We start from the raw sequence: 13,446 nt of genomic DNA on the forward strand, positions 1-13,446 counted from the left end.
CCCAGAATCCCCCAGCCAGCCATGCTGGTTTTTTTACAAGATGGTAGGAAAGGAGCAAACGGGACAGAGGGACTTCTCTATTCCCCCCTCCCCCCCCAAAAAAAAAGTGTGGTTTTTTTTCTGGGGGTGTGTGCATGTGTGTGTGTCTTAAGATGGGGACTCTGCTCAAGGCCTCCCCCCGAGCAACTTCTGTCTACCCACGGCTTGGAGGCGGGAACTGCTGGCACCTTCCAATCCCAAGATTAAAGCATTTGTCAGATGAGAAGCAAACAAACAAACAAAACCACCCCGTGACCAACAACAAAACAAAACCAAAAAAAAATATCCCGAAAGAATAAACAAAAGTCGGCTTATTCACAGCAGCAAAAGTCTTTTTGTCTCTCTCAATACAAAGGCGCAAGTCGTCTCATTCGTTCGGAGGGCACCCATCGCTCTCCAGGCTGCGGCGGCAAAAAAAAAGAGTCCCGGAAGAGGAGTCCGTCAAACACTGCAAAATTTCAGAGGCGTCGTGGATCCAAAAAAAAAAAAAAGTGGAATGAATTCGCTGAGCAAAATGGAAGGCGCCGGGGGTTCCTCCCCCACAACCCCACTAAAAGCCCACAGAGACACACGGGCGCCCCTGCCAGTCACTCGTTCCCGCGTCTTGCTCACAAGCAACTGGGGGGTGTCTATCATCCAGCTGTTCCTTTTCAGCTTCAAACTTCTTCTTTTTCCTCTCGTTGGTTTTTTGTTTTTGTTTTTTCGACATGACGGGTAGATTTGCTTGCTGAAGTCAGAAGTGCTTTGGAGTCAAAGCGAGTCTTTGCGAGGAACAAACACTGAATTTTGTAAGGCCGGGTTTATTTAGGACAGAGATCTATTCCTAAACAGTCAAACATCCTCCCCTACTAAAGTTTTCTCTCTCTCTCTCTCTTTTTTTTCAATGATCCAAACATAGGAAAAAAAACAAGAGGCTGAAATCTGGGCAGGAAAAAATCCAAAATTGGAAATTCTCCCTCCCCCCCGCCGAAAAAAATCCCTTGATTTGAAATCAATCATGGCTATTTCTTTTTTCCTGAAACACTTTTCCAACACCTGTACCAATTTACATATTAGGCATCAAAAGTATCCCACCCTTGGCCCCAGCATTCATATATAATATATTTTATTTTTCTTTTCTTTCTTTATTTTTAAAAAAATCTTGTCAATGGTTTTAGTACGTCGTCGACTTTAAATGGTTTGTATTTTGAAATAGCTTACGACAAAAAGGGCTTGTTGGGGTTTGTGTGTTTACGTATATGTGTGTGGGTGTGTGAGTACACAGACACACACATACGTATATTTATTTTTTTATATTTGTAGCAGCCCTCAAAGCTTGTCCCTTATTTCCACAAACAGTTTGGTTTTTTTTCCCCAGTAAAAAAGAAAAAAAATACATTTTAATTTTTCCCCCTTTTTTGTGTCTGTGTGTGTGTGTGTGGTTTTTTTTTGCTGCAGACTCAAAAGAGTAGATTTATAAACACTTCTCACGTTATAGGCACAGGAAAATGTTGTGCTATACGGATATTTTTTTTTTTAAAAAAAAGAGAGGCAGAATTCAGTGCTTTTGTTATAAAGAGTAACAACGTTTTTGCCCTCCGATTTAAGAACCACAGATCCATGGTGTTTAGCCACATGCAGCAGGGGGTGGGGAAACGCCTCTTCCACGCAGTCTTGCTTACTATGCACGGATCGGCCCACGGGCCACAGGCAGGAGAGCACGGATTCCACCCGTCTTGGACCGTGTGTGTGTGTGTGTGTGTGTGTGTGTATGTGTCTCAGTTCTCGGGATCTTTCGGGGTGTGCGCGCTGTTGGGCAGATCGTTATGCTTTGACCAGAGTTGCTCTTGCAGTTCCTTGACGGCTTTTTCCAAGTTCTCGCGCGCTTCACGCTCGTGCAAGAGGTCAGCGCGCAGCTGTTCTCGGTCCGCCTCTGCGTGCTGGAGCTTCACTTGCAGATCTTCGATCTTGTGGGACGAGACGAACAGAGCATTAGGGTTAGCGGGGGGCCCCGAACTGCTTAGAGCAATGGGGGGGGTGCATATGCAGGTGGGTGAGCGCCTCCCTCTCTCTCTCTCCTATCTTTTTGGACCCTTGCCCTTCTCGGTTGCTTTTTCTTAAGGCAGGTTTGGTTAAGTTAGCAACCGGGGAAGGAGATACGACCCCTCTCCCTCCCTCCCTACTCCCTCTTTCTCTCTCTGCCTCTGCGCCTGTCTGTCTGTCTGTCTCTTATCTATCATCTCTCTCTCTCTCACTCTCATCTATCTATCTATCTCTCTCTCATCTCTCTCTCTCTCTCCCCTTCTGTTGGTACAGCAGTTGGGCGTTAAGGCGGGAAGACTGAGCACATTATTTGTGCATCTCGCACGCAGAGCCCCTCCTTCCTCCCCTGCAACCATGAGAACACTGAAAACGGACAGAGCCACCTGCAAAATCCCTGAACAGGCAGCTGAGCATCAGCAGGAAAAAGCCAGACAATGCAATTTGGGGCTCTTGCCTGCCACATCCCAGCTGTGCAAGAGGGAAGCAACACCTGGCACACCCAGCATCTAACGCTTCGTGGCGGAAATGCCAGGCTTCTGAGCCATGTTTGCATCGCTTTCTGCCTCGGCTCTCCTAAAGCTGGCAGGTGTCAGCCCGAGCAGGTAGACCAGGCAGGAAACACGACCAGCTAGACTCATTCTACTTCATTGTATAAAGCTATGTTAAGAGAATCTGGAGCAGTTTTTTCCCCTTCCTTCCCTTGTACAGCCCCCAAAATCTAGATAAGGGTCCATTCTGAGCCCATTATAACTTCTCTGGGCTCTGCTCTCTCTTTATCTGTCCATTCCCTTGGCTCCGTCTCCCGAGGCCATTCCCCACAGACGGTTACAGAGGCCTCTCAAAGGGATGTTTTCACCAGCAGCCTTTTCTGTTAACCAGGTGAGGCTAGGAAAGACATCCTGGTGATGAACAAAATATCCTGCAAGGATGATTCACCGTCTGACTCAAACCCAAGAACAGGAATCTGAACCCCAAATTGAAAAGTTCTCTGACTCATGGGGAGGAGGAGAAATTTGAGCACGAGATGCTCAGAGCTACCTGGAGTGTTTCCACCAAGCCTCCTCGCGAAGGGTTACTTCGAAAGGTCCGGAAAGCAGGGCCGCTAACCTCGGAGGCATCCTTGATTTTAAAAATTTTGGTGGGGAGGGCAGAGCGTCGCAAGCCAAGCTCCGGGATGGGGGAAAAGAGCATCGTTGCTTCCACACTCACCTGGGCTGAGTATTTGGCTCGTAGACGGCCGGCCTCGCAGCCCTTGTCGCATACTCGGACCTGTCGGGCCTGCTCCAATTCCCGCTTGAGCCGTATCCGGGACTCGTTGGCCTCTTTCATCTTCTTCTCATTCTCTGCCCGGAGGCGTTCAATCTCCTTCCTCAGGTTGCGCTTGGCTTCCGTCGCCTCCCTCAACTTCTCCTTCTTGGCCACGCGGAGGAACTCCAGCTCCTGGGACAAGAAGGGCGTGTTAACATCGGAAGGGCCCCACGGGAGGAGGAAGAGGAGGAGGGTGGGGGGATGTTCCTTAGTCTCATCCGGCTTCTCCCCCTGACTTTGTTTGTCCGAAGGTCGGTCACAAAATGGGATCACGCATTATGACGCTGCAACCGTCATAAATATGAACCAGCTGTCAAGCCTCCAAATGTAAATCACGTGACCGTGGGGACGCTGCCATGGTCATAAGTGTGGGAAAGGGTCATTAAGTCCCTTTTCAGTGCCGCATTAACTTCGAACAGTCACTAAACGAACTGTTGTAAGTCAAGGACAACCTGTAACGCAACACCACCCAATCTGAGCTTCGAAGATCCCAGGTGGGCCATTAGAAGCACAGAAGAGTTCAATCGGAGTGACCAACCCCCCCCCCCAGAGACTCTACTCAAATCTAGTGCCACGGGGTCCCTTGAATGTCCTCGGCCAACGGGGTAGCACCCCATTACCTGGTGGAGACTGCGCTTGGCCTGCAAGGCGGCGTTGAGTTTCTCCTCCTGCTTGACCCTCATCTTCACCACCTCGTGGAGGAATTTCTCTTTGGCTTCTTTCGTGTCCAGGCCGCCATCCAACGCCTGCCTCAGATGCTCCAGCTCGGCCTCCAGCCCGTTGGGTCCGTTCTGAGGCTCGGCATGACTTGACCCTTCAAAGACGGCGTTGCCGGCGGCGGGCTGGACTTGCAGGCTGGGAGAATTCATATCCTTGGCTGAACTCGAAGAGGTGAAGGACGGAGAGGAGAGCGAGGACAGGGAGGAAGTGACTGCGGAGAGAAGGAAGAAATAAGTGGTGGCAATCGGGCCACTTGCACACACACCCCAGGCAACGTGTGGGGATTGTGGGGTTATTAAGTCAAGCCCTGTTGCACGCGCAAAGAAACACAGGGTTGGTGGGGAGCGTGCCCTGCACTTCTGTCCCTGTAACAGGGCATATTTTGATTGTGTGAAGCTAAGAGCAGCATTCTTTTCACCTTGCAGAATTGTGGCACTGAACAACCACTCAAGGGAAGTCCTGTTCTCTGTCTGGGCTACCTTCTGAAGAACTGGTGGGGCCTCCAGACAGGATCTGATTTCCTTCCAAAGGCAGTTTGCTTTTTTTAAAAAAGAAAAAGTTCAACCTATTGGACGGATGACTTTAACATGAAACTATTGTAGGAGACAACCAGGCTGAGCCCGAGGGAGGGAGGAGTCAAGCAGACCATCAGTCATGAGTCCCTGCACTTCCACAAGAGATCAAAGCCCAGCCCACCTTGAATTCCTTCTTATGCTTATCTCCCGCTACTTTCCCTTGACTGTTAGTAGTTCAGATTCTTGTAGAGAGCTCAAGCTTACAATATTTTTTTAATTCACATTTGAAACGCCCGGATCCCCTGATTTTCCTGGTGCTGACAAATGGATTTGGTGGTCAAAATAATCGTCAATAAAGAATTCTATTGACAATGATTTGACCCCAAATCCATTTTTCTGAGCCAAAGGGGGGAGGGGATTTTCCTTCCCGAAAAAGTCCCACTTACATTCTTCTCGCGTTTCCACTTCTATCTCGGCTTCGGATTCCTTCTCTTCTTCCGTGGCAGGGGCGGGAGCAGCGGTGGTGGGCACAGCAGCGACGGGCGGCGGTTCGGGCACGGCTGGGTGTTCGGCGACGTGTTTCCTTTTCCGGAGCTGGGGAGGGCTGCTGAGGGTCTCACCGTTCCTCAAGGCCGCTGGAGGGCACAGTGGGTTGCTCACGATCTTTGGCTGAGGAGGCGGGGCCAGCGCCACGTTGGGTGCGACGGAGTTCTCAAAACTTTTATATGAGTAGAAACTGGCGAGGAGAGAGAGAGAGAGCGCTGGGTTACCTCGCAGCCCCCACAAAGCTATTTTGGGGGGCGGTTGTGACTCACCCGCTCCCTCGGAGAGAAAAGTTGGGAGGAGAGCACTCCTTGGGAAGGTTTCCGTGCCATCGCTCATTAACGCAATGAATCATCTAAAGGCTTTTAATTGCCAGCTTTGAAAAGTTGACTTCTTCACTGGGCAAACTTAAAAAGTCTTATTTTTTGCTGCTCCAAAATTTTAAAGAGGCAAAGCAACTGAGCTATTTTTTGTTTTTTTAAAATTTAGGTAATTACACAGGTAGTTCTTGACTTGCAAACTAGAATCGAGCCCCAAAATCTCTGCTGCTAATAGTCGTTAAGTGGATTTTGCCCCATTTCCTGACTGAAATCCCTGCAGTCGTTAAATGAGCAAGGGGGTTGTTAAAGGGGACCCACCCACCCACACCGCAGCAATCGTCATAATTATGAGTCCATAGCCAGGCAATCACGTGACCATGAGGACGTTGCAATGGTTTTAAGTGTGAAAACTGGTCACAAGTCACTTCTTTCAGTGCTGTTACAACTTCCAATGGTCACTAAATTGAACTGTTGTAAGTCGAGGATGTTCTTATGTCCTTGGGTAAGCATATGCAAATCAAGGAACTATCAATCAGCTGTTCAATTGAAAAGCAAGCTAGGGCAGAGCTTCAAGTGACCACAGGCCAAAGGCACCATTCATTCATCCGACCCATCAACTTCTCCAGCTCAACCGCCCTTCCTTCCCTTCGCTCCAAAGAACTTGATTTTATACCCCGGTTCTGTCTGTCCATGTCTTATTCGTGTCCAGCTATTAAGATCTTGTGGCGTTGATGCTCCCTGTCGGATACTTTTGGGAAACGCACCTGGCCCTCATTTCAAATTTAGCGGCCTTGAAATTTCGTCCTGGGAAACTCCTCCGCTTCTCCTTACCTGTCTCTAATCAACGTAGGGACGTGGTTGGAGACGTCCTTCTCGCTGGCTGAAATGGCGGGGGACCAGGGCCGGAATGCAGAAAGACGCTGCCGGGGATGGAGACACCCAATATTCTGATTTTTTTAAAAAAATAAAAAGAGAGAAGAGGAAAAAAACAGTAAGATACAAATGGATAAAATAAAGATATAGTGAATGGCCTGGCTGGAGGAAGACTGGAAAAGGATCGAGTTTTGTAGATCTGGGCTTCTGAATCTCTGAGTTAAGTGTGTAATTATGAGTATTGCGTCCTGCAAAGAAGCCAGGGTGTGCAGAGACTGCTGGACCAACACCATACTCCCATGCATGAAGCCAACGCAAAATTAGCCAGACTGAGGGCCATCCTGGACTCCCGTCCACTCAACCCGGTCAGACAAAGAAAAATTTGGGGTGGTTGTTTTTTGGTGTTACACCCTCCAGCCTTTAAAACCTGACAGCTTTCCCCAAACTCACCTTAATGGATGAATTTGACAAGGATCGTAACCAGCTGGACTGCTTCTCTTTATCCCCAAGTAAGGGAGACTGCAGGGCATCGTCTGTTTTGGGTTTCTTGGGGAGAGGAGGATCGGACGGGACCTGAAAGGGAAAAAGGACATTTAAAAAACAAAACAAAACCCTGCGTTTAAAAAAAGGACACGGGTCCGTCAAAGGCCGGCCGATATTACGGCCACAGGATTCAATTTGCAGCCTCTTCCACCGCTTCATTTGGATGAATAAAGGAAGCCACTTTTCCCCCTTCGCTAGAAAACGGGGAACGAGGAACAAGAGAAAATTGGGTCTGGGGTTAAAACTCAAAATGGGATGCATCCTAAAATGGCAGGCCTCCCTTAGTCCCTGCAGAGTGTCGAACGAGACACCGTTATGTTTGCAAAGAGAGGTAACTAAAAAGTCAGCAGGAAGAGCTCACTCAAGACTTTAAAGCCTGAACCTTGTACTTGATGCTGCAAATACAGAGGTTTTTCTTCTTCTTCTTCTGTCCCCATCCTACAAAAAGTCCACTTTTGAGCACAAGGGAGGCCTCAAACACATCCAGCCAGTTCAAGCCCATCCAGGCTGCAAAGCCTCACCTTGGAAAGGAGGTGTTTTAAACGGTTCGTAAATCTTAACTCCATATACTGCAGGGAGAAAAAAAAAACAGTGGCCAACCAGCTCAGCTCACTGCCAAAATGAAGCCGCTGTCAAATCTCCCAGCACCGTGTCCAGTCCAAGAGGAGATACGATCTATTTAATTATATTTCAGCAGAAACTTGTACCAGCTTGAGGGGTGGAAGTGGGGTGAGGGTGGGGGGAGGGATTGGGTCCTTTCAAGTTTGGGGAAATCTGTTAAATTGACAATGCAGCCGTGTCCAACTGGGAGAGGCATCCAGTGCCGTGACAAACCCAACTTCCCCCACGGAAAACAAATAAACTAAAATACTTCTCAAAGGCATATGAATAAAAACCGCCATCAGTGGGATATAGAAGGGAGCGGATTTTCCAGAAGAGGCTTTTTCTTCAAGGAGAAGATTTCAGGGGAGGGAGGGGAAAGGAAAGAAAAAGGACCCAGCCAAGGAATTTGCAAAGCGCTGCGCCTGGCTAAGGGAAAGAGGAAAGGAGAGCCTCGAAGAAGACCACCGGCGGCTGGCTGGTTCTGCAATCGGAACGGCGGCAGCAGCAGCAGCGTTCCTCCTTTAGCCCTTGGCGGTGCCAACAGCCCAGACTTTGTTATTATTCTGTTTGCAGCGGTTGTTAAGGACGATGACTTCACAATGCCACAGCTGCAGCGGATTCTGCTGGCTGCTTGCCCGAGATCCTGCGTTTGCCTTCTTCCACCAGTCGGCCTATATATCACTGGGGGGCAGAAGAAACCCCCCCTCCCCGCCCATCAACGCCACTGGGTTGTTCCAGGGGAGCCACATTGCAAGGGTCTCTCTCCCCCCCCCCACACTTGACTTGGGGGGCTTCCGGGGCAGGAATCAAATCCCGCCTGTTCCAACAACGCAGGAGCCTCCAGGGATTCCCTCCTCTCCCCCCCGCCTAAAACCCTCTCGTTTTCACCCCCTCCCACTTTCCTTCCTGGATCCTGAACGGGATCGAGTGGGCCAGAGAAGCAACTGGGTTCTCAGCATCTACTGGGCCGAGGAAGTGTGCCTGGTCCCTCTTCTTTTTTTCCCCCCACTCCTTCTCCCAACCTTGCCCCCCCCCCCGTGTGCCCAGAGGGGGCTGGCCTCCTTTTTTAAGCAGGGCTTGGATTTTAAACCCACAAACCTGGCTTGTGTTTGCCCCGGGTTTTGCACACTGGGGGCTGGTTTTGCGGGAGGGGTGGGGACTCCTGCAGCAGAGGAAAAAGGAAACGGTGACAGCATCCGAATGATATTTGGCAAAGGTTGCCGATCCCAGCCCGGTCTGTGGGGAGGGCTGAAGGGAGGGGGGGCCAGGAGGAGCAGGTGGCGGAGCTCAGAACAGGGGCCTGTTCTTTCCTCTCCATTTCCTTTGGGGGAGGGGGTCTGATGCTCCCCCTCTTTTCCCTCCATTTCTGCTCCGCAGGAAGATTTTTATTTTGTTTAATTGCAGAAGGGAGGGAAGGGGAAGGGGTTTTTTTGGGGGGGTTGAGGGCAAATCTCAAAGCCTTGGCGAAAGAGGACAGCGGCTCCTTCTGGGACAGATGGGTTCTCTCTCTCTCTCTCTCTCTACCTATCTCTCTCTCTCTCTCTCTCTCTCTCTCTCTCTCTATATATATATATATATATATATATATATATATATATATATATATATATATATATACATATACATATATACATATATATATATATATATATATATATATATATATATATATACATACATACATATATATATATATATATATATATATATATATATATATATATATATACACATATATCTTATCTATCTTTATCTACCTATCTCTCTCTCTCTCTCTCTACCTATCTTTCTCTCTCTCTATATATATATATATATTTTATCTATCTTTATCTACTTATCTCTCTTTCTACCTCTCTCTCTCTATATAGATAGATAGATAGATAGATAGATAGATAGATGATAGATAGATATAGATATGTATATCTCTATCTACCTATCTGTCTATCTAACATATATATATATATATCCCCCTATCTATTTATCTATCTATCTTCCCTGCCGCGCATCTCATCCAGAAGGCGAAAAAATAGGTTTTTAAAAAGGTGAATATAGCAGTCAAGGGGAAGATGACTTTAAAAAAAAAAAACATCAATTAATGTCCCCCTCTGTCAGCCTTCAGCCTTGAACACCAAGCAACCAGGCTTTGCGGGTAATAAAGAACCTTCTCGCGGTTGTTCCTTTTGACGTTGTGACATCCCGTCACAAAGTTGAATTTGTGGAAAAGTCAGGCGACCAATCAACTCCAGCCATCCAGAAAGGATGTCGGAGGCCCCTTTGAAGAAGCCATATCTTCCCCTCCCCCCACCCCATCAGAAGGACCGGATAGATGGCCACGTGCACGAAGCAAGCAGGCAAGGCGTGTTTCCAAAAAAACCAACGCAAGGCTGCTAATCCAGCACACCACCGTCCTCATCATGCGCCTCCCAGACCAATAACGCCGACTCCCCCAGATGTTTCATGCTTGGTCCAGCCAAAGTTTCAAACCCCTCGGTGGGTTCCATAGATGCCATCCGGCTGCCATCTTGGAAGCCCAAAGGGTGACCCCGGAGAGGTCTGGAGCTCCAAAGGAAATTGCTCCAAACCCCGAAAACACACTTTATACGCGCCTTGTTCCCGGTTCTTCCGGGTGCCAAACAGATGTTAGACGGAATGTGGCCCCTGTTCCGCTGAAGGCCACTCCCTGCAGGCGGCTCTTTAACGGGGCTCCGGGCTGATGCAGGTTCACGTCGGACATGTCCTGCGTGGCCGTGGCAAAGCCGAGCGTGGTGGGAGGCCAAGAGAGGCTTCTTCTCCACTCCCCCCACACACACCCCGCTTTGGAGGGCCACCCCCCCGTCATCTTGAGGCCAAGGCCTAATCGTAAGATTGGCAGGCAAGGTGATAGCACAGTTGGCAGGAGCTCGAAATACATCAGCAAAAAATGTCAAGGCCTGCAAGACCTTTTCCACGCTTGGGGGGACGCGGCTGCCAGATGGCCTCTCGCCAAACATCTCACCACCACCCCTCCACCCCCACCCCACCATCTGAAAGCTCTTTCGCTACCAAAAAGCCCCCCCTTCTCTCTCTCTCTCTCTCTCCTTGGAAGGACTACAATCCCTGGTATTCCTACACGCCGGGCATTCCCTTTCCTAACTCCATCCTCCCCTTTGCAAATTCTCTCCCTGGGCTGCGTAGTCTGTTCTCTGGTTTTCTGCAGGAAATCTCTCTCACCTTTTCCCTCTGCGGTCGCCTCTTCGCGTTCCTTAAAAAATGACCCTCTCACTTCCCAGGTAGGTCAGGTAGGTTTTCCCCCATGCAGGTAAATATGGGCATTGGCTACAAACCAGGGGGTCACCAACCTTTTGGACCTCAGGGACCACCAAACAAATCACACTTTCTGCCGTTGGTGTCTGGCTGAGAATGTGGACTTCCCAGTGCAAAATTTGGCTTCAACGAGCTGGCAAAGAGGACGAGAGAGAGAGAGAGAGAGACAAGCTGCCCACACTTGTGCCTTTGAAAGCATCTGACAAACCAAGCAGGTGCAACGGCCACCAACACACGAGACTTTATTGGCTCAACTTTTCCGTAGCAACTGAGAGGTTGGAGCGAAGCAAAACACGCACACAAGCACACTGCAGAACCCACGGCGCATTCCCACCCAAAAGTTTTGGCCAGACGGTTGTTTTTTTTTTGGGGGGGGGGGTTGACCGAAGCTGTGAAGTCCACAACTTGTGGGTCTGAGCCACGTTTTCCCCAGAAACAACCCACCGACATGGCGAAGACGCCAGATGCAGTTTGGTTGGGAAAAGAACTGTGGGTCGGTGTGGACTGCAGTCCCTTATTTTATCCATAAATGCTCCTCCGGTTCTGAAAAAGTTTTCAACTCTTATTTTCCCGAACCGACACACTTCAAGCCCCACCATTTTATGCGCCCCGTATGGCTTCCACCATTCACTGGTCTGGGATAATGGGAGTAGGGAACACACCCAGTCACGGTGATGTCTCTCTCACGGAGCATGACAGGATAACAAGAGTTGGAAGGGACCTTGGAGGTCTTCTAGTCCAACTGCTGTAAATCTAATTATAGGTATTGCTTAAACCGGGCGATTGTGAAAGCACCCTGCGCGGATCCAAGGTGTTTGGAAAGAAGAAGTTGCAACCATGGAAATCTCCCATCAGACAGACTCCCTTCCTCCAATCTGAGCCATGGAAAACAGCCAGAAAAGCCTTTTTTTTTTGACCCATCAAAAAACCATCTGAAGGTGGTTCCCAAACATTCCCAAACGTCGGTGGTGCCGTTTGCCAAAACACTGACTGACTCTCTCTCTCTCACACACACAGACACAGAGCCCATATCCCACCCCACAGTTCCCTGACAGTTGTGCCGCCCACACAACCGACGCAGCCTGTTTCATGACCTTGATGAGTAAGCCAAAGTAGGCCTTGCTCATGTGAAGGACTACGAGGCTGGGCCAAAGGTATTTATCGGCACGCAACTCGGAACACAACTTCTCCTACACACCATGGTCAGTCTGGGCCAAGGCTAGCCTCAGTTGGACCAAGGACCCAACGGTGTCTCCAGGCGGCCTTGGAGCTGCCTTCCAATATCCATCTCAGGAACAGGGTGCCTTGAAATATTCCATATTACAGTGGTGGGTTTTGTGTATGGGTGTGTGTGTGTGTGTGTGTGTGTGTGTGTGTTTAAAGTTCTTCAGAAATGACGGCGGTATCTTAGCTTTATTGACAAGTTGCGACGGAAAGGACACGACGAACTGCCGTGAAGGAACAGTGGGTTTGCATTGCGCAAGCTTGGGTTGCTATATTTACCGAGCGGCTTTCAAACTCTCCCCTTCCTCTCAGACGTTCTAATCTCATTTCCTCTGCAAAAAATAAAAATAAAAAAATGTTTTCTTCTGCAAAGTCTGCATGGCGAAGCAAAATTCATCTGCTTTGCTGGGGGGGGAAAAAATAAAATCACAGCTGTGGCTTCAAATTCCAAACCTGGAGGAAAACTTCTGTTTTTTTTTTTTTTTTTTTAGTTGTTGTTGTTTTTTGTTCCTTGCAACATTTTGGCTGGGTTTTCGATCGAGGGTGGACCGTAATCTCCCAACAGAGGAATATTTAGGCACGGCATATATTTTTTTTAATGATTTCCCACGCTGTTTAACTTCACAAATCTTGTTCTTTTGGAAACAATTGCCTTCCTTGCCCCCAAAGGTGCTTTCAAGGGAATAATTTCAGGTTGCCCCGCTACTAAAAAGTCTCAACATTGAAAACAAGCCATTTCCTTGTCTCGGCTTCTGTGAAAAAGCCCTTTTTGTCTATTTTAAAAGAGAGGTTTTTTCCCCCCCTCCTCAGAGCGGAAACCTCCCATCGCTTGGAAACCAAGAATCTAAGACACGAAATGGCTTTCATCTGCTGGAGGAAAAGGGGTGGGTGCAGAATAATATATAAGAAATATAAGAAACTCAAGAGAGCCAAGACAAGGCACGGAGATGGGCCAGATGACAATGCTTCTAACCACACCGAGTGCCCGGACAGCAGTTGTTGGTGCGGTGGGTTGTTGCCACTGTCGAAACTAAGAGACTGCAGGAATTAAATCTGGGCTCGGTGCACCCGCCTCCCTCCCTCCCAGTCCTCTGTTATTGGCTTCCATCATCTCCACCCCCCCCCATTGATTGACAGTGGGAGAAGCCCATCAGCCCTGGTCCAGGGGTTTTACCCAGAGTAGCTTTTCCTAGCCCAGCGTCCACTGCAACACAACCCCGGACCACGGAAGGCCAACGGGCGCCCCCCAAATTCCTTCATCCTCTTGCCAAACCGGGTATCCTTTCTCCCCAACTTTCTTCCAGGGGGAAACGATTAAGCTGCGCGCGGGAAGAAGGGGAAACCGTCTCCCCTTCCTCCTCTCCCCATCTTTCCGACATCCCACCCCCCCGCTTCCACGTGGACGGGCAGGCAGCCACTTGGAAGGAGAAGGC

At 49.1% G+C, this 13,446-nt stretch overlaps 1 protein-coding gene across 1 annotated transcript in view; it reads right to left on the bottom strand.

Annotated features, from left to right (window-relative positions):
• Window positions 1-1,175: 1,175 nt before the first annotated feature.
• Window positions 1,176-13,446, bottom strand: part of SKI (SKI proto-oncogene) — a 107,775-nt gene continuing 95,504 nt past the window's right edge. The window contains 6 exon segments of the mRNA XM_087944596.1: window positions 1,176-1,985; window positions 3,271-3,501; window positions 3,990-4,300; window positions 5,051-5,340; window positions 6,299-6,414; window positions 6,791-6,913. Of these exon segments, the coding sequence (XP_087800722.1) occupies window positions 1,797-1,985; window positions 3,271-3,501; window positions 3,990-4,300; window positions 5,051-5,340; window positions 6,299-6,414; window positions 6,791-6,913 (1,260 nt within the window). The 3' untranslated portion in view covers window positions 1,176-1,796.

Source organism: Notechis scutatus, chromosome 16, assembly GCF_049901735.1.
Source record: "Notechis scutatus isolate UNSWTSFEM ecotype Mainland chromosome 16, rNotScu1.2, whole genome shotgun sequence".
NCBI classification, from domain to species: Eukaryota; Metazoa; Chordata; class Lepidosauria; order Squamata; family Elapidae; genus Notechis; species Notechis scutatus.